The sequence below is a fragment of the Triturus cristatus genome, chromosome 7 (genome assembly GCF_964204655.1).
Source record: "Triturus cristatus chromosome 7, aTriCri1.1, whole genome shotgun sequence".
In the NCBI taxonomy this organism is placed as follows: domain Eukaryota; kingdom Metazoa; phylum Chordata; class Amphibia; order Caudata; family Salamandridae; genus Triturus; species Triturus cristatus.
Genome location: NC_140590.1, coordinates 1775713619 through 1775741588, shown reverse-complemented (window position 1 = coordinate 1775741588; position 27970 = coordinate 1775713619). Strand labels below are relative to the sequence as shown.

At 44.8% G+C, this 27970-nt stretch overlaps 1 protein-coding gene across 1 annotated transcript; it reads left to right on the top strand.

Annotated features, from left to right (window-relative positions):
- LOC146813072 (uncharacterized) lies at positions 1–27970 on the top strand. The gene is made up of 2 exons (XM_085615257.1): positions 1–1230; positions 27503–27970. The coding sequence occupies exons 1-2, from the start codon at positions 1–3 to the stop codon at positions 27968–27970; spliced, it is 1698 nt and encodes a 565-aa protein (XP_085471383.1).

The following is a 27970-nucleotide window of genomic DNA, read 5'->3' as shown; positions in this document are numbered from 1 at the left end:
ATGGCGATCCTGAAAGAACGAGCGCTATCGCGAGGGAAACGCATGTTGGTGGTAACACCATATCCTGCCCTTGAGGCAGTGACGAAAGCTAGTGTACCCAATTCTAAAGCTTTGCATCCAAGGTGGATACAATGGGCCACTTCCTTGACATCGCCCGACGTCACATATATCTTTGACGCGGCACTACAGACTCAGGAGTTCTTGCAGTATGAATTCGTTCATCCAGCTCCTCTGTCTTTGCGCCCGCTCGATGATTACCATTGTGTCATTTACACTGACGGGTCGGCGCAACCCGCAACTGGATCGAAGCACACCTATTCAGCGGCCTGCGCAATTGTGGTTGGTACATTCGTAAATGGTGAATTCCAATCCGATGTAGTACATACACAGTCATTGGGTGATTGTACCGCACAATTGGCGGAGCTTCGTGCTCTGGTGCTTGCACTGGAGTTTGCTGATCCTCGAGTCACTACTCCTATAGTGAGTGACTCATTTTATTGTGTCCAAGCATACAACGACAATCTACACTTTTGGTCTCAAAATGACTATCGTGATTCCAAAGGTGGCACAGTTAAGCATAAAACGCTTTGGGTTCGAGTGGCAGATCTTAAAGAACGTCTGCCTCTCGTGAATGTAATTTACACTCTTGGTCACCAACGTGTTGGCGTCCATGCTGTCGGTAACAGTTTGGCTGAAGAGGCAGCAAAAACCGCAGTGGCGACGTTTTTAGTAGCAGCAGTTACAAGATCACAAAGTAAGATCGATGATGACATCTTGGCAGCTATTGCTGCTACAGAGACGGGAAAGAACTTTCCGATAGGTTTCCCTTCTCGTTACCATTATCGCTTAAGTCCTGATAACGTCCCGTTAGTGAGGATTAATGACGTTGGCGACAGATTGATTCCCAACGCGGACTGCAGACCATCTTTGATATCAGCGGCCCACGAGGGCATGGCGTCCGCACATGCCGGCGTTGCGGCTACGGTATCTTTATTACAGCAATGTTACTGGTGGTTCGGCTTATACAAACAAGCGCGCGCCTATGTTCTTAATTGTGACATTTGTCAGCAGATAAAGCCTTCGTCTGCGGCGCGTCCACCACAAACGCAGTTGTACATATCTAATAAACCACTTGCTTGTGTTTATTTAGATCATTGCGGTACTTTTACCTCTGATTCTGCCTACAAGTACATCTTGGTTGCAGTGGATTCGTGCACACGTTTTCTGTGGGTGTGGCCACAAAGGAGTGCTGATGCCCTACTGTCATCAAGGATTTGCGTGTCTTCATTGGAAGTTTTGCATGTGGTACTTTTCATTCTGATCACGGCCCTGCGTTCGCCTCTAAGGCGTACAAAGAAGCAATGAGAAATTTGGGGGTCCAAGTCAAATTTTCGTCTCCATACCGGCCGGAGGGCAATAGTGTGGTGGAGCGGATGAACCGTGACTTAAAGCAATCTTTGACAGCCAGGGTTTTAGGTACTGGCCGGAACTGGCTAGCCCACTTGTATGACGTGCAACGTGCACTTAATAACCTCCCTAGAAGGTCTCTGGGTGGGCGGACCCCATACATGATGCTCTTTGGCATACGAATGTTTGTCCCAGACCTTGATGGTCTAGACATGGCGGCGTCGGCCGCACCCTTTGACCTAGATTATCACTGTGCTGTATTGCAGAATCTTCAAGAAGCCAGAGACACTCTAGCGAAGGAACACGTACCCTCCACGTCTGATGCTGCACTTCAGATTCCGGTAGTCGGCTGGCTACCTCGAGTTGGTGACCTGGTCCGTAAGAAGGTGGAGAACAAGAAGGAGTTCGGCCCCTCTTATCGTGCACCAGTTCCAGTGCTTGGAGTACAGGGTACACGTACAGTCATTTTACCTCCACTTCCTGGTCGCAAGGATAACAGGTACATCTCTATTGACAATGTCAAGCTACAGCGAGTGGCCGATTCTTCTTAGTATGACACCGGCGGTTTCATGCCCTTCGATGCTGAGAAATTCTATTGTGGCCCAAGCTTCTAACACCGTGCCTGATGTTGCCGTCGAAATGCATACAGTTACTGGTCCTTTGGTGCCACCGACAGCTGGTGGTTTACCTGAAGATAATGAGTATGCTTAACCTGTGGATGTTACATTGCCTGTTTTACAATTTACCACAGTTGCCCACTCAAGAGACTCTTTTGACACTCAGTCAATGACTTCCATTGCTCCGTCCAAAGTTTTGATTTTTATGGCCTGGTTCAAAAGACATTTTTTAATCCCCCCTTGGACTTACATTTGGCTGGTGCTCATATGTATTTTTTTTGTTTATGTCTATTGGCTTTGTGGTAGTGTTTTTTAGACTTATCAATGGACACTACCTGAAAGAAAGATCTACAATTCGTCTAATTGATGGAACTTTGGCCCCCCACTCCTCATCACATATCATGAAAAGGGACCAGACATTTGTGAACATTACCGCCTGGCCTGTACGTGATGGGATCGCTTGGGATGCTGTAAAATTTCAAATTCATGGCCCCACTGAAGTGATTAATGTGCCAAATGTATTTCGTGTTTCTATGGGTGATGTTGTTAAGCAGAACATCCACTCAGATGATTGCGATGTCAAAGCCATTGAAGCACTGTTTTCTGATTTGAAATATTATGCTGCATTTGATGCTGAAGATTTGTATTTAGATAGTGCAAATTATGATGAGCAATTCTGCTATCAACATCATGGCACCCATTTCTTACTCAAAGCAAATACATTTAGGAATTTTGTAAATTATACTGAATGGGAACACTGTCCGACCCCTCGGCTGGGCAGCTCCACCAAGTTGGTGGACAAATTCACATATTTCACTGATTTTAGTGTGTCAAATCCGGCCTCCTTTTATTTTAAGGTTGCGGCTGAGTCAGCTTCTAAAGTTCACCTGACACACACCAAATTGTTATATTCCAAGTCCTTTATGGACCGTTTGGCAATCGAAGGATATGATCTGTGGAAAGCTACTATCAATCTTAAATCGGTTTGGGGTTCTAAACCATGGCAGGTACAGGGAACAGAAGCTTTGCATCGTGCCTGCCTCATCCCGAACCACATGCTATTTTTAAATTCGTCAATTTTTCAGACCACCTGTTTTGGATTGGCTACTTCTAAAAAATTTAATTCTCCCTCCACTCCGGATCTGGGTGCTTATCCCAACTGGGATAATCATATGGATCTGTCCCTTGATGCGTTGCAGTCATACGTTTCCAACACTTCCTTCAACATTTCTGGCTTGAATGCTGAAGGGTGGTTAGTGTGGCAAACGAGCTCAGATTCCTGTCAGCACCTGTTTCTGGATTTGAAGCGGGGGTATAGCCAGGTTCGTGTGGACCCCCGTTTTGAATCCTCTCACTCTGTAACTACTTACTTAGTCGGTAAATTATGCCAGTCCTGGCTGCAACATTCCACCTTAGCATCTGTTAAACTTAATTTATCACGTTTAAATGACAAAATAGATTTGAATGATTTTGTTAAGGGACCTGCGGTTGGCAGGTCCAAAAGATGGGTATATGCTGTTTACAATGAAATTTGGAAGCTTTCACAGATTGAGGCTGCCTCCAGATTAAGAGCAATTGACCAAGCCAATATAGAAAAAGTATTGGCTGTAATTGATAATAGCATTAACACCTTATCTTCACGAATATATACCTTAGATAATATTGTTTCATCTGTGGTAGACATTGTGCAGGATGATTTGTCTGTATTGTATCATGGTTAGAATCAATTGCGTTCCATTATGCAATTTGTATGGACGTTGCAAACGTTAAAGGCTGGGAAAGTCCCTTGGGATTTCATGAATATTTCATCTTTGTTCCTCCCTTTTAATTTAACTGCAAAACAACAGTTCATGTCCATGAAAGATGCTACATACTCATTGCTGCACATTGAAAAGTTAGAACCTTTGCCTTTTTCTGTTGCCAAATTAAACTCCGCTGTGTGGCTTCTACATGGGTTGATCACGTTACCATTCCCCCTGTTTAAGTTCAGTTCGTGCATGAAACATTACGCTCTGGGCAGATATGAACAGCTCGGTACTGCCTTTCTGCACGAAGTTTGGTCACTCCCTTTCACGTATAGGTGTGTCAGGGACGGTAAAGAGGTTTACTTGAAAGGTGAAGAGTGCACTTCCACTCCAGATCACTCTGTAGTGTGAAGGCACATTCAATTGCATGGTGCTTGTAATATACACGCTCCTAATTTAGCTTGCATCCTGAAAGGGATTCCGGTGCCAGTTATAACACCGTCTTTTACGCTGCCTGCTAACGGTAGTTATTTGTTATTAAATAATGAAGCTTGCTGTGGGATGCTGGTGGAAATTCCTTACATAGTGACTGTATCACAGAGGGTAGTCTGCTGTAATAACGACCTTTTCCCGCCCCCGCATGGACGGCTCGATGTCTCCATCTGGCCTTCCATTCCAACCTTGAAAGCAGAGTTCAACAAGATGAGCAGAATAAGGGCTCTATTGTCTCAAAAAGAAGTCGCGTTGACTTCATCCCGTGAAACATTTGTCCTTCACGTAGCTAACACACGCACGGAGGTGCAGGCGCTTTTGAATACTGATCTCCCACTTCATTTTGGGACCCTGATTCAGACTATCTTTAATGCCTCGTCAACAAGTGGCCTGGCTCATTTTTTTAAAATTGTAGGCTCTGGCCTCGTGACCTCCTTTCAAACTATTTTTGGTGTGATCCCCGCATTTTTTCATTCTATTTTTTCCAGCGTCTTCGGAGGTCTCCCTTTGCTTCTCGCCCTCGTAGCTGGGGTACTTTTCTTGATCTGCGTACTACGCTATGGCTGCGCAATTTGCGTTCCAAGACAGCATGCCCCGGCTGCTCCATCTTCGTAACCGGATGCTTGAATACTATGGCACCTTACCGTTGGCGACCTTAAGCATCGCCTATGGATTGTCCTTCCGGTTTCCCTTCTTTACTTGTGTGCAACCTGTCTTTCATTGCCTAGATTGTCCATTCCAATGGGCTCTGGATTTGTGCCTGTCGAACTCGGTGTCTCCTGCCCTGGATTATGATCGGCTGATGAGCCCCTTAGTGGCTCATGAGTTGGACTGTTCTGGCGTCAGGATTATGGCCTGTGGAGCAGCACATGGAGTCTTGGGAAATTGGGACATCGGAACGGCTGCTGCTGACTTCTTAGAAAGAAGTTATCTTGAAGAACCCGCCTGTTGTCCTTGTATGGCGCTTGAAGCTCCAATGTTCGAGGAACACGTGTGTTCCTTCCCCTTGCTGAACTGGATGGCAGATAATTTTGCGGAACGTTCCCATGATTTCCTCTTGGAAGCTGTTGCAACTTATTGTGCTTACACCTTGATGGATTAACTTTTTGCCCTCTTCATTTCATGGTGCAACCATCGATGTTATATTTTTTTCCCCTTTAAATGTTTTTTTTCCCTGAAACATCAGTTTTCTTTTTATTTTTTTTTCTTTGAACTTTTTCACTTACCTTATATGGACTTATAGTTCATGCCCTTGGTTCCGTTCTATCGGACTTGAACTCTGCGTTCTTGAAAGTGCACCCCTAGTGGTCAGTGGTCCGATCAAGGGGGGGTGTAGTGATGATTACTATCTCCCTATGTACAATGCTAAGTTAGCACAACCGCGTTAGATGTTAGAAAGCCATCTTGCCGCTTTTGCTGCTTTTGCACGCGACACTGTTGTTGCATGTTATTATTTGAGAAATGCTTACTCGACTTTGCTTCACATGAGAACTGTCTGTTGTTAACATCCTTAACAGTGAGCAGCGACCTTGGTCTGTACATTGTGTAAAGAAACAGTCTGGGTCGCTAGACGGTGCATGTTGTTGGGTGCAGGTTGATCGGCCCACTTTTTAGCCATAACATGCACGCAGCTGCAGATACCTGAAAGACGAGTGCTTTTAATATTGTAGTGCAGCATGTTTTAGATTCATTCGGAAGAAGAGCTTTCCCAGGAGCAGAGCCTAGCTGATCTTGTGATGTGATCGCCCTGAGCTGATCTTTACGGTATGGGGTTCCCCATTCAAGCCTAGAGACCTTCTATTAGTCTAATAATAATAATACTATTAGTTTACTAGAGAAAGGAAGTTGGACGATTTCCACTGTCATTTTACTATGATTGCTCCTTTCATTTTCTATGGTATTGTAACAATGCTGATGGTTCTGATCTTGACCATTTGTCTGCTTATGTTAGCCAAAGTACTGCATCTTAGGACACAAGGTTTATAAAATAAACTCTTTGAACTTTACTGTGTCTTTGTTTATTCTGTTGTGGACTGATATGAGAATAATAGCAAACAGGTATTTCTGATTCCCACCATTCCTGAGAATATTCTACGTCGCTTGTTCTGGGTTGTCTATACATTGGGACCGCCGAGATAAACCTCGGATAACGAATGAGACACTAAGCTAGTCGGATAAGGGGTTCTGGGTTCTGAGGGGAGTTTTTGGTACACCACAATTCTCTGAGGTCCTGGGTTCCTGCGCATAGTTCTGTGCATAAGCAGAATCCCTGCAACAGTAGGGGCTGTTCTCTCACAGATGACTGAGGAGGGCTGGGACCAACCTGTAGTCTTCATTAGTAGGTGGTTACTTCCACGGGAACAAAGGTGGAGTGCAATCGAGCGAGAAGCATTTGCTGTGGTCTGGGCGCTGAAGAAGCTAAGACCCTACTTGTTTGGGTCTCACTTCCGGGTTCAGACCGACCACAGGCCCCTCAGATGGTTGATGCAAATGAGTGGTGAGAACCCAAAACTGTTGAGGTGGTCCTTCTCCCTACAGGGTATGGACTTTACGGTGGAGCATCGCCCTGGCACAGATCACGCCAATGCTGACGGTCTGTCCAGGTTTTTCGGCCTTAGTGAAGAGGAACTCCCTGGGGTAGGGTAGTTCCCTCCACATTTCAGCTGGAGGGGACACGTGTTAGACCTGGCACCTTGGCGTGAGTTTCCCTTCCACTTTTTGCTGATGTGCCTCATGTGTTTTGTTGGTGTTAGCTGCTCAGGGCACTGTGCCACTGCTAATCAGTGCCACAGTGCAAGTGCTCCCTTTGGTAAAATGTATACATTGATTGGTGTCCATGTTTGTCTTATTTGGTTTACTATCAGCCCCTAGTAAAGTGCACCAGGAGTGCCAGGGCTTGTAAATACAAATGCTGCTGGTGAGCTTGCAGCACTGGTTGTGCCACCCACAAAAGCGGCCTAGCAAAATATGTCTAAGGTCTGCCACTGCAGAACCTGCGTGCAGTCTGGTACTATCGCGCTGATTGCGCAAGTGCACCTACTTGCCAGTCCCCAAACCTTCCCTTAACTACATATTAGTCACCCCTCTGGTAGGCCCAAAGGCAGGGTGCATTGTAGGTATAAGGTAGGACATGCCCTGATGTGTGTGGCATGTCCTAATAGTGAATTACAGCCATTTTCGTTTTTCACTATTGAAGGCTACCTGCTCTCCATAGGCCAGAATGGGCTACTGGAATTACTACACACTGTAATCCCAGCGGACTCAGAGAGCATGGTAGAAAGTCACGTTTAGTATGCCTGAACTCAGAATAATAAAATACTTCTTTTAGTAAAGTTTATTTCAATATCCTGTGTTTGTAAATACTATGTTTAGAAAGTTAGTATTTACTTGCTTAGCCATTTCAGTCCGCCTCTGCTGTGTGTGTGAGTTCTGCCTAGTTACAGTGGGGAGCAGGGCTGGGGTATTCCAGGAGACAGGCTGGCTGCCAGGTGGTGGGTAGAGAGATTACACCAGGATGGGTGGGAGGAGTACACCTTGACTCTGAATAGACCTGTGCTCTGCCATCACAATGCTGGCTCCGCCCCCTGTGGAGCGGCTGATGTCTCTGCCCTGTGCGCTGAAAGAAAAGAGCAGAGTCACCACAACAAAGTGCTCCAGAACCGGACTGAGCCAGGCACAGGCCCCCTGGCGACAAAGAACAAAAGAAACTTGATATAAAAGAACGAGCCCTGCTCCTAAGAAATCAGATCCTGTTTGCGCCAAGAAGAACCTCTGCCCGACGAGAAGGACCTGGGAAAGCTGCATGGAGGAGTACTGTCTCTAAGCCTGAGAGACTGGCCTGTGGTGGGTGCCTTGCTGCTGAAGGAGAGGAGGAAAAGACTGAAAGACTTTGAAATTCAACTTGTGCTTTTAAACAATCTCCAAGGGCTTGCTTGTGAACTTGCCCCCTGAACTGCGCCCCAGGAACAGTGGGCGCTACCCTCCCCTGGAAGAAGAGGAAGCTGCTGTGGGTGGATTTGCAACGCTGACCCCAGAGAACCTGTGTGCCCCCTCTCGCTGAGCAACGCGACTCCTGAATCGATTGTGCTGCTGTGAGCACCGTAAAGGCCTGCCCTGTCTGGCCTGAGCAAAGTAAACAATTGCCCCCTCGAACCGGAGCTCGCAATGTAAGGAAGAGACTGCTGTGCCCAAGCGCCGAGCCTCTGCGACCCCCTGGCCGTAGAGACCACTGTGAGGACCGGCGGCGCACTGGTTCGCCTTTTTTGGACGAAGCCGACAGCGCGCCGCGCTGAGAAATCACCCCCGAGCTGCCCCTCCTGCTTCTGACCTCCGAGGTGCCCTGTGAAGTCCTGAAGCGCCCCACGAAGCATCGCCGTCCACTGACCAAGAGGGACTGCAACGCGACGTGGGACGCCCCTCTACGGACTTCTGAGGCCGCCACGAACATTGCCCCCAAAGAACAAGGTACTGTGAGCCGAAAGCGCCTTGGTACGACATGTACTTTTCTTTGTACGGTCCGTACCTGCGCTGTTGTCCTGCTACGCGACTCACGCGGGAAGCGTTAGCCTTGGCACGGTTCGTCCCCAGCTCGTATGGCGCGTCCCTGCGCCGGTACGGTCCGTTCAGCTTTAAAGATACAGACGCTGCTCAGGCGGGAAGCGTGAGGTGTGGCAAGAGGCGTACCGGACTCATACGACGCATACCTACGAAGGTACGGTCCGTACGGCTTGAGTCCTAGTACGCGTGCTCACGCGAGAAGCGTGAGAAACGGCACGACGCGTCCAAATAGTGGTACGAAGTGTACGGAAGGCCCTACGATGCGCACAGACCCCCAAGAAGCGTACTTTGTACTAAAAATTGCCTTTTAAGAACTGTGGCCTCATAGGATATTGAGAAAAGTAACTGGAACCCTCATTTTTAAAGTGGAAGACTGTATTTAAAGCCTGCCTAAGAGTTTGACATCAGGAACCTCATTTTAAAGTGGAACTGTATTTTTAAAGCCTGCTTAAAGAACTTTATATAAAGAACTTTATTTTTATAAATACAGCCTTGTGTCTCTGTGTGGTGGGTTGGTGGTTATTGTGGGATGCCTTGAATGCTTAACCTAATGCCCTCTGGAACCTAGCCTGACTGCTCGCGCCACGTTACCTAGAGGGTGAGCAGGGGTTATTTTCTAAGAGTAATCCTTCGCCCTGACTTTGAGGAAAGGGTCCCTGCTTGTCGCAAGTGCATACCTGCGCCAACCAGAGACCCCGGATTCTAACATTGGTGGCAGCGGTGAGGATTTGCGGATTTGCATTTTTGGTGTCTGCGCAGTGATTACTTGCCATTGCACAGTGAGGACAGTCCAGTAGCTTAAGCCACGGAACTTTTCAATTTAATTTTGCTTGCCAAGAGAAGAAGATCCCTTGTGTTTGGAGTCATGCCTGGCCCAAACAGCATAGAGAAAACGACCTCTGAAGCTTCTGAAGTAGGAGAGATGGAATGGGATGAATCACAACTGGATAGCTACACAAAAACCCAACTCAAGTACTTTTGCAAGAAGTTCAAGGTCCCACATGTAGGATGCCGGCTCAAAGGAGATCTCCACAAGGCATTGAAAGCCTGGATTGAATCAAGGGGTGCAGTTGAGGAAACTGTACCATTGGAACTAGCGGAAAGCATCCACAGTTTTGGCAGAGGCCTGTCGCCAGAGGAGCTGGCAGACAGACAGGCCACCAGGGATCATGAGATCACATTGGCGAAGCTGAAATTAAATGGCCAATTGGAGCTAGAGAGCAAGAAAATGGCTCTTGAAGAAAGAAAAATTCAGATGGAGCATGACGCGAGAATGAGGGAGTTGGCGATAAAAGAGAAAAGTTTGGAAAACCCTCCCTCTGGTGGCAGAGTCAAGGGTGTACATGCCAAAAGATGTAGTTAAGGAGTACTTTAAGAATGATGACATAGGGCAATGGTTCACGGCCTATGAGGTAGCCTTGTCTTCCCACCGGGTCCCTGAGAGAGATTGGGGAGCGGGGTTGTGGGGACGGTTCCTCAGTGAGGGGCGTGACACACTTTTAGATTTGCCCCCTGACATGTATAATTCTTTACCCCCACATGAAGGAAGCATTAATGACCAGATATGGGCTAACTCCTGAATTGCATAGACAGAGGTTCAGGGGGTGTACCAAGATTGCGGGGAGTACGTATGTGGACCTTTTTCTGCAGAGCACTGGATGGCTGGGTGAAGGGTAGCAAAGTGGATGATTACCAAGGTCTCTTTGATTTAATTGCATGGGAGCACTTGTCGCTTAATTGCTTAATTGTCAAGTGCATACCTGCGCCCAACCAGAGACCCCGGATTGTAACAGCAGCGTTAAGCCACTGGCAGCTAAATTTAGCACCAACGTGGGGATAAACACAGGGCTGCAGCATATTCTTGTAAATATGGTGCAGCCCTGCGTTTCTAAAGTGAAGGAGCATGTTGTTATTCTTCTTGGATTAACAACACACTTCACCATTTTACTAGTAAATATGCCCCTCAGTTGAGAAGTGTGTATGAGATCTACCATTTCACAACACACTACTCATACTCAAAAGTGAGCTGTATATGTGATCCATCATTTCACAGCACACTGCTCACACTCAGAAGTGAACTGTATATGTGAGCCACCATTTCACAGCACACTGCTCTCTCTCAGTGGTGAACTGAATATGTGAGCCACCATTTCACAACACACTTCTCTCACTCAGTGGTGAGCTGTATATGTGATCCATCATTGCACAGCACACTGCTCACACTTAGAAGTGAGCTGTATATGTGATCCACTATTTCACAGCACACTGCTCTCTCTCAGTAGTGAACTGAATATGTGAGCCACCATTTCACAACACACTTCTCTCACTCAGTGGTGAGCTGTATATGTGATCCATCATTTCACAGCACACTGCTCACACTTAGAAGTGAGCTGTATATGTGATCCACTATTTCACAGCACACTGCTCTCTCTCAGTAGTGAACTGAATATGTGAGCCACCATTTCACAACACACTGCTCATATTAAGTAGTGAACTGTATGTGTGTATATGTTTTGTTGAGTTGTCTGCTGATTTTGAAAGGCATCTGCTTAATGGTCGGTGTATCTCGTACAGGATTATACTCACAATCATTTAATGACTGTACATGGTGCGTGCAGTTTAGGTGCCGTGATTTGCCACAACAGTCTTATTTGTGTTCTAGGCGGGTTGTTTTGTCATGTTATTGATTGCGTGCTTTCAGCTATTATTACTGTGCGTGTCATTATACATTGCCGGGGTGCAATTGTTGTTGATTGCGAAAACTCACAATCCTGGATGCCAACTGTGATAATTGTGTTCTACTTGACCCCAGTCAGCCTCACTCCACCTCCTGCGAGCCAGGCTTTGACTCCTCGCCCACAGCTGTGAAGGAGGGTTTGAAGCGATCCTCCAGTCACGGACTGACGGCGGAGTGTGCTGGGGTTCAGGGGCAGCGCCTGTGATCTGACCTTTGACAATGCTTGGGTGTCTCGGCGACTGCAAGGGGTGGGTAAAACCCATGACACAGTACACAAGGGCGCGTGAGGAAGCCGGAGGGAGCTTTAGAGATATTAAGAGAGGTGTGTCGCTGAAGCTACTATAGCGTGTGTGTGTGTGTGCGCCTGTGTGCGCGAGAAAGAAGCGCGTGTCCGTGACAGGGCGTGTGCCCGTGCATTTAAGAAAGGTCTGTGCTTGTGAAACAGTCATGACGGGGTGCCTGTAAGTTGCATGCGTGGGTGTGTAGCTGAGGATGGTGGGCTCCAGTGATGGAAGTAAGTACCTGAGAGGGAAGTGTGTGCTAATAGGATAGGGCTGTGACAACATGTCCGGCGCTAGGCATGGGCAGAGTGGGCCGCTGCCCAGGGCGCCACTCCTGCTCACAACTAAGGAGTTCCACACCAGGTCACTGCCCTTAAAAATACTCCAGCGTTACCAGCAGAGATGCAGAGCTGCACGGCCCAGGGGAGGGGGGCACGGGGGAGGTTCCCCCGGCCTCTCAGCTCCAGGCTGAAAGGGCTTCAGAAATCAGTGATTGATGAGAACTGGAAGTGCCCTTAGCTGTGCAGTGAGCCCTGCCCCTGTGTGAACGAAAGCAGGGTGTCCTGCAGGGCTCACAATAAAAGAGAGAAACAGGCAGTGGTGGCTGGTGACATTTGAAAGTGGTGTGGCGTAAAAAAAGGGTCTAAATGTGTTTTGTGTCATAGCGAGCCTGATTGACTAAAGGGGAACTGCAGGACCCTCACGCCAAGGAAATTTTGAAGAACAAAAAAAAAAGGCCCAAAGGATGCAGGTTAAACCACATTTCAGAAAGCAAGAATATTTATAAAAGTAGGTAGGATATGTAGACTTGAAATAATTAAACACATTTAAAACTGTCCCATATCGTGCTTCATTCCTGCTTGCACCCGTGCCATCCATTTAGCCTGACTGCATTATTTTAAAAGAATAGGGAACATTGGCGTTAGCCGCCTGACCTTATTGCCAAAGAAAGATGAACTATATGTCACCTCAGGTCTCCATTAGGGCCAAAGATTGGGTGGCGAAGACAGTGACCAAGTCTCCATAACCACACTCTCTCAGATGCATTGAATTAGTTATATAGCGCCACTCATACCAGTGCAGGGTGTCTGAGCACTTTGCATCACACGCATATTACACACAGACATTCAATCATACATGTGTAAATCACTGTGTAGGAAATGTTACGTAAGCCAAAGGACTAAAAGTGTAGGAGTCACATGTCATCCATACTGGTAGGCAGTATAGTTCAAGAGTGCTTGGTGTGGAGAAGCACAAACTCAGAGTCGAAAAAGAAACAGCATAGTTGGGAGTTTTCTTTAATAATAAGAATCGATTTCTGTACTTTGCAGAGTGTATGCAGTTCTAGGATGAAAGTTAATACCTCACTATTCTATATTAGGACTTTAAATTATACATTGCAAGTAACCTGCTGATCTGTTTACATCTGTAATCTACATGGTACACGTTCTCTGCAGCAGGCATATTAACCCTCTGCACTAAGTTCACCTAAGTCAAAACCACAACTATACAAAATGCTGATCTCTCTCTCCAGGAAGATAATTAATCACACAAGTTATCTTGACATTTATGTGAGCCCTGGAAATTGCGGGGTGAAAGAAACGCTGCAGCAGGTGCTTCAAAGGCATAATAAACTTTCAAACACGGCGCCCCCAGGATTCCAGCAGCCGGTGCGGTGGCACCGATCGCACCGCCCTAAAGCCGGCCCTGACTGGCATTGATACGGCACCGGAGGGTCTAAAATAGTAATGAATGTGCATAACTATTTTAGGCCTAAGGAGGGCCTAAAATAGTTTTGTATAAACGTTTGAATACTTGCCATCTACAAGTCATGAGAGACCTGAGCAGACCAGTACAAAACACCAAGTAACATTTTAACTCCTGTTTCAGTGTGGCTATCTGGGCCTCTCACGTTCCTTGAGTGCTTGAGGATATATTCCGACTCCAGCGCGGAGCATTCAGAAGTTAAATACCATAATTCGCCCATGATTACAAACATAGCGTCTAGTAAATACAGCTCGGGCTGGAGGCGTTGGAAACCCGTAATTACAGTGCAGCAGACAAGTACGGAGCAATCATATCTCACAGAGCTGCTATGTACCTTTGCATCTCCCCGTTACCCACTAATAGGAGTTATTATTAATTCTGGCGCTTGGAAAGTGAACGTGCTTTTCCATTTGTGGAGCCGAGCGGATAATCCAATGCGGAGACTTCCAGCCGGTCTGCCTTGGGCAACTCATACTTCTGTCAACAGTAACGGCCGGCATGATGGGGGTAGGGGTCGTCACGGGGGGTGGAGGCGGGTGGGTAAATTATTAAAGAATATTATAAAACTTACCATCCTCGTCCTGCAACATCTTCTGGATGCGTTTCAACTCCCGCTCCGTCCTGCAACACCGCAGCTTCTGGATGCGTCCAAACTGCCGCTCCCGCCGTCCTGAAGCTCTCGTCGTCATGTCGTCATCAATGAAAGGCAGCCTCCCTGCCTCCGCTCTGCCAATCACAACGCTGAGGCGCAGTGGAGAGCGCCCCAGCCGGGACCATTTTCACTATGTAGAGTGGGCGCCGCTGCTCGAGGGCATGGGGGGAGTGGCTTGCCCACTGTTGTACATACGGACTGTTTGATCGGCCCCAGGGCGGACCAAACAGTCCCTATGCACAACAGTGGGCAAGCCACTCCCCCCTGCCCTCAAGCAGGACCGCCCACCCCCGATCAGGCACTTCTGCTTTCTCGCAGTGCGAGAAGGCAGAAACATAAATGGTAGTTATTACCATTTATGTTTCTGCCTTCTCGCACTGCGAGAAAGCAGGGGGGCGGCGCCCAAACGCCCCTATGGAGGAGCCGCCACTGGAAACAGGTCCCACCACCAATGGGTGTTAGTCAACAGGATAGAGGAAAGGGAGACGGTGTTGTCAAAATAAAAAAAATGTATATTTCTTTAAAACAAAGAATATTTTTACCTTAGCACATCAGATAATATCACTGCATTGAGATGTAGTTTGTAAATGCGAGTTTTCTGAGATGGACTGAGACACATTTCTGCGCCTGCCCTGGTGATAATGGTATTAGTGAACTAAGAGAAGGACAACTACAATTATTAGGCAGGAAAGGACCAATTTAGGTGGCAAGATTTACTAACTTGTGTAGGTAGAAGAGGCAAATTATGTGGAATTATGCGGCACATTTTTTAATAGTAAGACCTCAGTATTTTGTAATTTTTACAATGTTATGACTATCTGGGTAAAGGTTTCATCTCATTAATACCAGTCAAATACCCAAATACAGCAATCAGCAACAGAAGGGTGACCAGTCAGCATTTGCAAAGGGCTTGCCACTGTGCAACAAGTGTTGCTGCATTTTTTGTCACCTTTTATTCGTTTTTATAAGTATTTGAGCTAGAAACAAAACTATTTTTTTTAAAAGCTACATATTGTTCACCAGATGTCTTACACAGCAAATTCTTAATGCACATATTTGAAAGTGCTTTGATGTGTGCTAATGAGCAAAATGGAGGTTGGTGAAATAAAGCATATGCTTAGGATCACACAATTAGTCAAGCATGAAAGCTGGGGATGAGCCCAGATTTTCCAGTTTCTCACTGTGCAATTCAGCCACAACCTGGGTATCTGTTTATAGCATTATAGCTTGAAACCTCATCTTTAATTCTTGGAGATAAGACTAGAGCCTGGGTGACAGGCAGGGTCCATATTCTATTTTTGGCAACTTTACATACCACAAACCTAAGCCATAAACAGAGTTCTTTACAACAGACACAGACTAAGTTATTTTTTCCAGCATAGAGATTTGCCTGGATTCACAGGCAGCTTAGCCTAGACTGGGATTCAAGCCTGGCTCCCTGTGATGTATGGTGGGCAGATGTAGCCACTCAGCCACATAGCCTGCTGTGAAAGCTCGCTCATTTTGGGCTCACGGTTCCAAGAGGACCTTGAGCTGAGCAGAGCCAGGCCTCTGCCTTGAGTTTTCAGTGTCTTGCCCACCTGGCATGCAAAATATAGCAATGTTAGGAGGGACAGAATCCATGCCAAAATGTAAAAAAACATTCAGAGAGTGGGAGGTTAGAAGGGGAGAGATGGACGGAAAGGAGGAGAACTGCTGAAGGGTTGTATGACATAATTTCGACAGACAGAAAATCCACCTACAAATATATCGCAACAAAAATATCGATGTCAAGAATATCGACATCCTATCTACAACATGGTAAGTACAAAAATATCGAAAATGAAATATCGATGTCAAAAATATCGTAATTAAAAATATCGTTTTTTTTTTACTTTAAACATATATGTAAAATAAACCAAATAATACTTAGAAATTAAATAAACATAATTAAATATATTGTATAATATTTAAAATGTATAATTAATATATATAATTTAATAAATCTTTAATTAAACATATACATATAATATATAATATATATACTTACTTAATAATTAATTTTAATAATAATTTCTGTAACGTATAAATTATTAAAGGGTTTTAAAAATTACCAATACATCTATACACATAAAACAATAACATCAATAAATATTTAATAATTACATATAGAAAATAATAATAAATATTTTTAATGTGAATAATTTTTATTATTAATGATATATTACAATAGCTAAAATAATACAAAACATATTAAATACCAGACACAATAAAACTACTAGTCCAACTCCAACAAAAACAACAGTAAGGAAAATGTTGGATAGCGTAGGGGTAAAAATTACTATTCCAACTCCAAACAGTGCAACAGTAGGGAAAGCGTTGGATAGCGTAGGGTTAAAATTACTATTCCAACTCCAGAGAGTGCAATAGTAGGGAAAGTGTTGGATAGCGTAAGGGTAAAATTTACTATTCCCACTCCAGAGAGTACAACAGTAGGGAAAACGTTGGATAGCGTAGGGGTAAAAATTACTATTCCAACTCCAAAGAGTGCAACAGTAGGGAAAGCGTTGGATAGCGTAGGGGTAAAAATTACTATTCCAACTCCAGAGAGTGTAATAGTAGGGAAAGCGTTGGATAGCGTAAGGGTAAAAATTACTATTCCCACTCCAGAGAGTGCAACAGTAGGGAAAGTGTTGGATAGCGTAGGGAAAAAATTTACTATTCCAACTACAGAGAATGCAACAGTAGGGAAACCACTGGATAGCATAGGGGTAAAAATTAATATTCCCACTCCAGAGAGTGCAACAGTAGTGAAAACGCTGGATAGCGTAGGGGTACAAATTACTATTCCCACTCCAGTAAGTGAAACAGTAGGGAAAGGGCTGGATAGCGTAGGGGTAAAAATTACTATTCCAACTCCAAAGAGTGCAACAGTAGAGAAAAGGTTGGATAGCGTAGGGGTAAAAATTACTATTCCAACTCCAGAGAGTGCAATAGTAGGGAAAGCGTTGGATAGCGTAAGGGTAAAAATTACTATTCCCACTCCAGAGAGTGCAACAGTAGGGAAAGTGTTGGATAGCGTAGGGAAAAAAATTACTATTCCAACTACAGAGAATGCAACAGTAGGGAAACCACTGGATAGCATAGGAGTAAAAATTAATATTCCCACTCCAGTGAGTCCAACAGTAGGGAAAGCGTTGGATAGCGTAGGGGTAAAAATTACTAATCCCACTCCAGAGAGTGCAACAGTAGTGAAAACGCTGGATAGCGTAGGGGTACAAATTACTATTCCCACTCCAGTAAGTGAAACAGTAGGGAAAGCGCTGGATAGCGTAGGGGTAAAAATTACTATTCCCACTCCAGAGAGTGCATCAGTAGTGAAAACGCTGGATAGCGTAGGGGTACAAATTACTATTCCCACTCCAGTAAGTGAAACAGTAGGGAAAGTGCTGGATTGCGTAGGGGTAAAAATTACTATTCCAACTCCAGAGAGTGCAACAGTAGGGAAAACGCTGGATAGCGTAGGGGTACAAATTACTATTCCCACTCCAGTAAGTGAAACAGTAGGGAAAGCGCTGGATAGCGTAGGGGTAAAAATTACTATTTCAATTCCAAACAGTGCAACAGTAGGGAAAGCGCTGGATAGCGTAGGGGTAAAAATTACTATTCCCACTCCTGATAGTTAAACAGTTGGGAAAGCAGTGGATAGCATAGGGATTCTATAAACATAATAACCAATTGAATAATTAGTTATAAAAAAATAGCATGTTAATGATTAATTTACAAAATAATTATTATTAAATACCAATTATTTTAAAAATATATTTACATAAATAACTTTGAATTACATCCCACACTATTCCCCCTTTAACACACAACACACTACACATACAAAATACACAATACATTTAAATATCAATTTATCTATTATTTACAATTAATAATACATTCTTTATAATTAATATAGTTATTATTTACTAATTTATACATATTAACTACCAAATTACAATTTTTCACAAATTAATTATTAATTAACAATACATTAATTAGCAATAACAACAAATAACATGAAATAATAAATTATTTATATCTACTATATTTAACGTACGAATAACAATTAATTACCAATTAATAATTAATTAACAATTAATTATTATTAATTAGAAATAAATAAAAATTATCATTAATTATTTTAATTTAATTACATCCCACCCTATTCCCCTATAAACCCACAACCCACTACACATAAAAATTCACATAATTAATTTAATCATCAATTAATCACTTAATAAAATTAAATCACCAATTAATTAGTAATTAACAATTTATTAATTAACAATACCAATACATAAATATTAATATTAAACTAATTATAACTTATATAATTAACCAATTAATAAAATTAATTTACAATTAATAATTAATTAACAATTAATTAATATATTTAATTTACAATTAATAATTATTTAACAATTAATTAATCATAAATACCAATTAAACAATACATATTAATTCATTAATTATAATTAAATTACTTCCCACCCTATACCCCTATAAACCCACAACCCGCTCTGATACTAAAACGCTAAATTAAATCTTAAATAATTATTAATCTCTAAACATTTATTTTTAAATGTATTAAAATACATTACAATAATCTTTAACAGACAAATAAAATACATATTAAAATACATTACACTAATAAAATATCTATATTATTGACATCGAAATTTTTGCTTACGATATTACTTACATCTATATTTATGACTTCGATATTATTAATTTCGATAATACTTACCTTGGGGTCGATATTCTGTCCATCGATATTCTTGACTTCGATATTCTTTACCTACGATATTAACAACTCGATATACTTGTAGGTCGAAATTTAAAACTCGATATTTAGACTGCTCACCCTGCTGAAGTTAGGTAAGAGGCTAGGGGGAGAAGAGTGATTAAGAGCAGCGTATTGAATGGAGATGTGGATGTTGAGGGGCAGAACCAGCAAGAAAAGGGTGGGGATAAAGGAGAGGTTGATGTAAAGGGGGCAGAACCAGTGAAAACGCTGAGGAAAGATAAGGCGAGAGACTGGGTGGAAAAATGAGAGGAAAGGTGTAGAGCATTAAGGAGAAAGATGGATGTAAGAGTGGCGGAATCAGAGAGAAGGTCAGGTGCTTGGGCAGAGATGAGAGGTGAAGAGGAGATAATGCAGGAGTGAAGTGGATGTAAGAGGGGACTGCAGCAACAAGAGCAGGTCACAAGCTGAGCAAGAGATGCAATGAAAAGTAGAGCATGGAAGGGAGGGGTGGATGGAAGTGGGCAGAATCAGCAAATAACATAAGTGGCTGGAGAAGAGATAAACATGTTGGTGAAACCGTCTGTGATGCTAAGTCCGTTGAGACTCCTGCTGATGTTTCAATTCTCTAGCCCTTCATTTTCCATGTACACAATGCAAAGAAACATGTCTTAGTTTTGAGATGAATGTGCCAAAGGGTTGTGATCTTGAACCATCCTCAATGTGTCTGCTGAATTTCAGCCTGCTCTCTGTGTACTCCGCTTCTGTTCTTGACCTTTCTGTTAAATAACACTCCCAGTGCAACCCTTTCCTGCCCATGTCCATACCTGAGATCTAGAGATCAAAGTTCCAGCTCTGAACTCCCTTTGCTATATCTTGCTTACCTCGTCATAAGTTCCTACCAACGTAAATTCTGAAAAAGAGGTGGTTGTTGCTCTGTGCAAAAAACCTTCAGCAGGCTCAAAACTTCTCTGCAGCCTCTGACATTTCTTTGCTAACCTTTTCTCAAATGTCCCACAATAATTTTCTGTAAAAGTAAAAAAGCTGAATTATACTGTGAGATCTTTTCTTTTGGTCAGGGGCAATGGGTGATCAAGTAGCAGCTTCATTGGAGGATACCACTGTTTACAATTGATGTCTCAAAACTGACTATTTCATTTGGTTAAGAGTTAATCCTTTTAGAAACTTGTCTCTCCATTGGTGGCAAAAGCGAGCAGTCAAAGCTTACTCCAGGAGGTGATAAAGGTGTTCTAACAAAAACACAGTAGGTCAGATTAATCTTACCTGAATAGCACCTTATCCAGCCAGCCTAGCTATGTCCTTTTAATGGGACTGATTTAGGGCAGGTGTTATGGAATTAAACACCAAAACATGTGTTCTGTGACTTGCAAAAAGTCTTATAATAACTCTGTGTGTGCCAAGTGTCTTGCAAAGTGTTCACAATCAGTAGTCCACCCTGCGGGACTTAAGTGCTGTGAGGCTCCAGGTATTATAGGTGGGGGAGGTGCGCACTGTTCCTCGCACATCCCTCTCTGCCCATGTGTGCTGCGCAGGAGGTATGCGTGAGAGAAGTATGCACCTGTGTGCGCTGCACAGGAGTTACGGGAGAGGGAGGTGCATGCCTGTGTGCGCCATGCAGGAGTTATAGGTGAGGGAGGTGCGCCCCTGTGAGGGTGGGTCAGGAGTTCTGTGTGATGGAGGTGTGCGCCAGGCAGGAGGTATGCATGAGGGAGGTGCGTGCCTGTGTGTGCCGGGCAGGAGTAATGCATGAGGGAAGTGTGTGCCTGTTTGCGCCATGCAGAAGGTATGCATGAGGGAGGTGCACGTCTGTGTCCTCCATGCAGGTGTTATAGATGAGGGAGGTGTGCGCCTGTGTGCAGGGGAAAGAGTTCTGCATGAGGGAGGTGCACGCCTGTGTGCGCTGCACAGGGTGTATAGGTGAGGGACGTTTGTTGGAATAAAAATGTTTTAGCTGTGTTGTTCATGCATTGTATGTCTTAAGTTAGCATTCCCGGCACCATTTTATGTTCAGACACCATTTTGAGCCATGATCGAAACTAACTTCTCCTCTCTGCCACGCTGAAAGCAGCTGCGATAGTTTTTGTTTCTCTATGGTTGAGCTTTGTTTAACTGCTGCCAACTGGAAATTTCCAGTCAGGGGCTGCCTTTGCTGTTTCTGAATTGTACATAATGCATCACCATGCTTGCTGAAGTCAGTCCCTCTGCAGCAATCCTAGGAGGCTGGTCAGACTGGACTCTGCTCGAGTGTACCTGAATAAAATATAGTTTGTTTGTATTCTCAACTGTCTGACCAACCCTTCATTTGTATGGAAGGCTGAGAAGTGGTCACGAGTGACCTGGGTGGTCCTAATCAGGTTACTTCCTTCAGTTGGTGCCCGAACAGGGACTCCATCGGGCGATCCATCCCCACACCCATGGACGGGTGAGGAGGTCGTGGCCAACATCAGGTCGGACGGGTAGACCAGGGATCCGTGCACGAGAGAGTTCCTGAACTCCCAGCTGCCCGGTCTGTCTAACCGGTCGGTGCCTCATCCAGCGGTCATCCTGACTGGGGTCCTGAACGGCAAAACCCTTGGATCTGACCGCTTGTTTCAAAGTGTCGTCAGTGGAGAATAAATTCATTTGACCTATGTGCACCAGGTGAGTTTGTTTTGGTTCTTTGCGGACATGGTACCATTTTAATTTGTCTTTGGTATGGTCTGAGGACTGATTTTGGTTTGCATTTGGGACGGTCTGAGGACTGGTTTGGATACAAAGTGTTTGTAAACACTTTACCTGGCAACATAACGAATTTGGCTTACTTTTGAAAATGCCAGTGTTCAGCCGTTTTTTGGTTTCTTGTTGTCAATGTTGTTCTGGTGATGCTCGACTGGAAGAAAGTCAGCCAGCGCCTCTGGAAGGCACTCCGAATTTTGATATGTATGAAAAACATGGCCTTGGCCCTATTATGTTTAGTACGTTATAGCACAAATAAACAAGGGACAATGCCGAGTTGCAGTGGACGTTAACAGCACTTTTGATGAACAAAAACATTTTTTTTTACAGAAGAAGTTGTTTGCGAGAAGAAGTAGGCAGTCTATGTTTGATTCCCTCAGAGCATGGCAAAAAGAGGCTAAACAGAGGCGAATGAAAGCAGAGAAAAAGGCCCGGAAGGGGAGGATGCAAACATTGACTCAGAAAGCTGTAGCGCATGATATGAGAGAAGCAGGAGATAGGAATTGAAGGTGAAGACAGGTTTAGACTGAATATTGATAAATCTTATGTAGCCCAAGAAGAAAATGACTCTTTTGTAGAAGAATTGCTAGATGCTCGACCTCCACCTCCGTATGCCCCGCAGGGGGTATATCCCGCTCTCCCCCACAGGCCCAGCTACCCGGTTCTTCTGTATTTGTTTTTTCTGCTTCTGCTTCTGTTTCTGTTGACCAGTCTGCCTTGGCTACTGCACCGCCTCTCCTTTCTTTGCCTTCGCCGTCTGTGGCAACTAAGACTGTTAGCATTCCTTCAACACCTATTGCTTCGGCATCCCTTTCGCCAGCCATTACACCCATGACCCAGCCAGCAGAGACGTTAATGCCCACTACCTCTGTTTTCACTCCCACTGTGTTCCTCCATTCCCCAACATTACAGAGTAGTGGGACACCAGTACGTGGCCCTGAGTGTAGAGACTGGATGTAATTTAAGGAACGCCTGGGGCGAACGTTGGTGCGATCTGAAATGGAAGATGCAGAGAAACAGGTAGTGGCTAACCAGGCTGCACAGTGGGCCCGAAGCCCCATTTATAGTGTGGAGGTTGTGTGGAGTATGTTTAAAGATTATGAGCCTTTTGTATAAACAGCATGCCCTTAAGCACATGTCTGCCACTTTGATTGGACTTTGGGAGCAGTGTTTCAATGATGCAGCACTGCAGATTATCTATGATATTAAAGATCATGTATACATTGCTGATATGGTGCCTGGTCAAGTCTTTGGTAATGTCACTACGCTGGTTACTTATCGGGGTAGGCTGCTTGAGAAGTGCTCGGCGACAGTATCTCAGTTTCCAATGAAGGAGGTTCACCCCATATATCACCTTGAAATACCAGAGTTACGGGAACAGCAGAATATTGTTACAAGACCTGGGGTAGCGGCCCGTATCCAGGAACAGTGGGTTTGTACCCCATGGAAAATGAGTGAGGCCTTGTCCCTTAAAAGCCAGTTACCTGACCCTAGGAAAAATCCTACTGCATATTATAAAGAATTGACGGAGGCAGCTTCTTCGATAGTAATGACGCTTGCGTGTATCGAAATGTTCTTTGGTTTGTTAGTTCCTGTGGATATCTGGAGGCAGGTACACACACAGGACCACGTCGCTGTATTGGGTGGTACCTGGGATCAAATTAGAGTATGGGACCAGGAAAGGAAGCCTGGTGAGAAGCCTAAGGCAGAGATACTTGCTTTGCCTGGCCGAATTATCGCTTATTTGCATTCCCTTATTCCACCCCGAAAATTTGATTGGGACAAGCTATCAGCCTGTCGTCAGAAGAAAGATGAGAGGGTGTCTGATTTTTTCGCCCGGTTTGAAGGTGTGTTCTTAGACTATAGTAGGCAAGATTTGTCGATTGAAGGTGGTGTGCAGGTGTTTGTTAATGGATTCATTTCCAATTTGCTTCTTGAGATTTTTACACGATTGCAGGCTTCCAAGAGCACTTGGTACACCACTTCCCCTTGAATATGGCACAGTTTTGTGAGCACAGGGTAAATGAGGAGAAGGAGAAGATGGAAAAGGAGCACAAAGATTTGAAGATGAAGGTGTTGTTACAGCATGCTTCTAGAGGGAATGGTAGAGGACGAGGTGGTATGGCCTGCCAGCTTCCACACACAAGCAGACCCGGTAATACCGGACCCTTGGGAGCAAATCAGTGTGCATACTGTAAAGAGGAGGAACACTGCTTCTACAGAAGGTGGCGGTCCCAAGAGGCCGAGGGTCTTGGGGACGGGGTTGAGAAGATGGTGGCAGGGACAGGGCTCAGAAAGAAATGGCATCTCAGGGCCGTACTGATCAGAACTACTTTGACGACCCTTGATGAAAACAATATTCTCATGATGGCTATGATATGGATGAGGTGACCGGGATGTCTTACAGCTAGGACAGCAGGGGACAGGGTGAGGGACCAGTTCTGATACCCATAGACCAACGAGGTCCGTACGTTAGTGCGGACGTGCATGGTTCAACGAAGGAGTTTTTGGTGGATACAGGTGCAGGAAACAGCTCTAATTCTCGTTCCTTAGTCCCTGGGGCGGCTCGGTATGGCCATAATCATGTTTCTGTAGGATTTTCTGGTATACCGGTTGTGAGCCCCTTTTTAAAGCCTCTTGCTCTGACTATTGGTCCTTTCACTGTGGATTCTCCATTTTTGTTGATATCTAATTGTGGAGAAAACTTGATGGGTCTGGACTTGTTGAAAACAATTGCATGCTACGATTCATTGCTCCCCAGCCGGCGTCTATATGATGATAGATCCTGATGTGGTGTGCGCTAAACAGTGTCTGTCTAAAGATGCGCCCCTCCCTGCTGAATTTAAGAAGATGTGCCATCTACACTGTGGGCAACAGGTGACCCAGATGTGGGTTTGTTGCAGATATCGCCTGTTTTGATTTGTGTCAAGGAAGGTGCTATTTTACCCTGTATTTCTCAGTATAAGATACCGCAGGCAGGTGGCAGAGCTCTGGTAAAAATTGGATAGGATTTGATTGAGAAAGGAGTGGTTGTGGAGACGACTGCAAATATTTGTCATAGTCCTATTCTTCTAATCCTTTCCTTTCGGTTCCTCTGATGAGCATGCAGATGTTTATCGTTTTGTGATTGACTTGCGAGAGGGTAACAAAATAGTGATTCCACAGTTTCCAGTGGTCCCTGACATTACAACACTCTTGACACTGATTCCTTCTTCTGCTAAATTCTTTTCTGTCATTGACTTGAAAAATGCCTTCTTCGGTATCCCCATTCATCCTGACAGCAGGTATGGGTTCACCCTAGCTGGTAGAAGTTTTAGATTCTATCGCGCTCCTCAAGGCTATACAGAGAGTCCGAGTATTTATAGTCAGACATTGAAAAGTCAGCTGGATTCCTTGTCGCTCCCCACAGGTAATGTATTGCTCCAACATGTCGACGACCGGCTCTTCGCCTCAGACACAGAACAAGGTTGCAGAGATAGTATGGTTAAAATGTTACTCTGTTTAGCTGACCATGGTTATACGGTATCCCTTTCCAAATTTCAGTATTGTCGATTGGAAGTCACCTATTTAGGTCACCTACTGTCGAAGGATGGTAGGAGATTAACTACTGAACGCATCAGTACCATTGTTAAAATGTCCTGCAAACTCAGAAAGATGTGTGTGCTTTCATAGGTATCACTTCCTATTGCAGGCAGTGCATACCTGGCTACTCATTGCTTAATAAGCCCCTGCCTGCGCTAACACTAAAAGATGTGCATGAACCCTTGCCTTTTGACGCTAGAGTGTCAGTAGTCTTTTGAGCAATTAAAAACTGCGCTTTGCTTGGCTCCAGCGCCTGGTACCCGTAATTATGCCAAATGCTTCATTTTGTATGTCCATGAGCTGGGTGGTTGTGCACTTTCTGTTTTAACACAAAAATTCGGGCATAAGCAACAACTGTGTGCTTATTTCTCTGCTGTACTTGACCCTGTTGCCCAAGCCCTCCCGAGCTGTATAAGAGCAGTAACGGCTGTGGCCGTCTCAATAAGACAATCGGCGGGACTCGTACTCGATACTGACCTCAAAGTTATTGTACCCCATGCTGTGGATACACTTTTGAATAAGACAAGGACACAGCACCTCACCAGTGCACGTCTGAAAGGTTACGAGCTAACGCTCTTTCAAAACCACATTAGGATCGAACGCTGTGCCACTCTGAATCCAGCCACGTTACTACCCCTCCCTTCTGAGAATGAGGAGATTGACATACATGATTGTATCTTCCGGACGGAAGAACAGACAAAAGGACGGGTAGACCGGACTGATGTTCCCTTATCTGACGCCCATGGGGAACCTTATGTCTATGGCTCTTGTTTCAAATTACCAGATGGCACCACCACTGCAGCATACGCAATTACCACGTTGCATACGTTAGTTGAAACATCACGAGTTCCTTATCAGTCCGCCAAGGCAGCTGAGTTAGTTGCCCTTATTCGAGCCTGTGAATTGAGTGAGGGACTAGTTTTCAATATTTATACTGACAGTCAGTATGCCTTTGGAGTCGCCCATAATTTTGGGCGGCTCTTGGCAGAGAGAGGGTTCCTTACTTCCCAATGGACATGCATTCAGCATGGTCCTCTTATACATAGGCTTTTGTCCGCTCTGACACTCCCTAAGAAATTGGCCATAGTGAAGTGCAACACTTATAGAAAGGTTACTGACGATATAGGCAAAGGGAACGCCTTTGCAGACCAGACAGCTAAGGAAACAGCCTGAACTGAGATGAACAGAATGTTCGTAGCAGGTCCCGCTAGGTGGGTGCCCGAGGTAACTATGTTTGAGGACACCCTAGAAAATGTGAAGGAGATACAAAGTCAGGCCACGATGGAGGAGTTAGCAGTGTGGCAAGAAAGTACAGCAAACTTGAATGATGAGCGATGTTGGATTGGCAAGTCAGGGAAGCAGAGATGGGTGTTGCCAGATGCATATGTTCTTCCTGTAGTCACGATGGCCCATGGCCCAGCTCACATCAGTGCTAAGGGTATTTGCAAACTGTTAGACCCGGTATTGCAAAATGGCAACATCTCCAAGACAGCTACACATTTAGTGAAATATTGCATGGTGTGTATGATGCACAATCCTGACAAGGGTACCCCTACTCCACCCACTAATTTTGCAACTCCCACTTTCCCTTTTGAGGTCCTTTAAATGGAATTTATTGAAATGGACAGGGTCAATAATTTGAAGTATGTGTTGGTGGTTGTTTGTGCGTTCAGTAAATGGGTTGAGGCTTACTCCACTTAAGAAAATACAACTATTGCGACTGCAAAGATACTTCAGAAGGAGTTCTTTCCTCGTTTTGGCTTGCCCCGTTTGATCTGGAGTGATAACGGAAGTCATTTCAATGCCAAAGTTATTCAGTTAGTTTGTGAAGGACTACACATCAGACAGAAGTTTCATGCTGCGAATCCCCCCCCAGTCAGCAGGTTTGGTTGAGAAGTACAATGGTGCTCTCAAACTGAAATTGGCTAAGAAGCAGGAGACCACAGGGTTGCAGTGGCCTGATGCTTTACCATTAGCCCTTTTGTCCACAAGAACGACAGCACATTCTAGGACAGGATTGTCACCCTAAGAGGTCGTGTTCCGATGCCTGGCAAATGTCTGGGGCGTCCTGTGTAGGTATTTAGAGATTGAGTACCCTTTATTGACAGATTACCTGTACCAGTTAACTGAAAATTTGCATTGTATCCACCAACAGATAAAGGAATTGCTTCCGCCTGTACCAGAGGGGCCTGGTCATAACATCCAGCCGGAGGACTGGGTGCTTCTACGAAACTTTCAGCGGAAGAAGTGCTTGGAGCCCCATTGGAAAGGGCCAGAGCAAGTGCTCCTCGCTACCAGGACTGCTGTGACAGTCGCTGGCCGTAAGAATTGGATACATTCTAGTCACTGCCACAGAGTACCCTTACCCTATGACCAATGGGTGAGGGATGATACTGGGGATGCTGAGGGAGAGAAGATACCTCAGTTCGTCCCCTTCAGTGCCGAGCAGCTTATATGGACCCAAACGGATGCTGAGAAAGACGACGCACTAAATGCAGCAGTCCCTCCGGAATTCAGAGCAATAAAAGAGGCCCTCTTCATTGACCCCTCTGTTCCTGGAGTCACCAGGTACAATTTGCGCCCTGGGTTAGAGAATAGTGCACCAAAGGAGAAATCAGATTAG

Coding starts and splice junctions, on each gene's coding strand:
- LOC146813072 (XM_085615257.1), top strand. CDS start 1: ATGGCGATCCTGAAAGAACGAGCGCTATCGCGAGGGAAACGCATGTTG. Junction 1,231..27,502: donor CGTGCACACGTTTTCTGTGG/GTGTGGCCACAA, acceptor ATCCACCAACAG/ATAAAGGAATTGCTTCCGCC.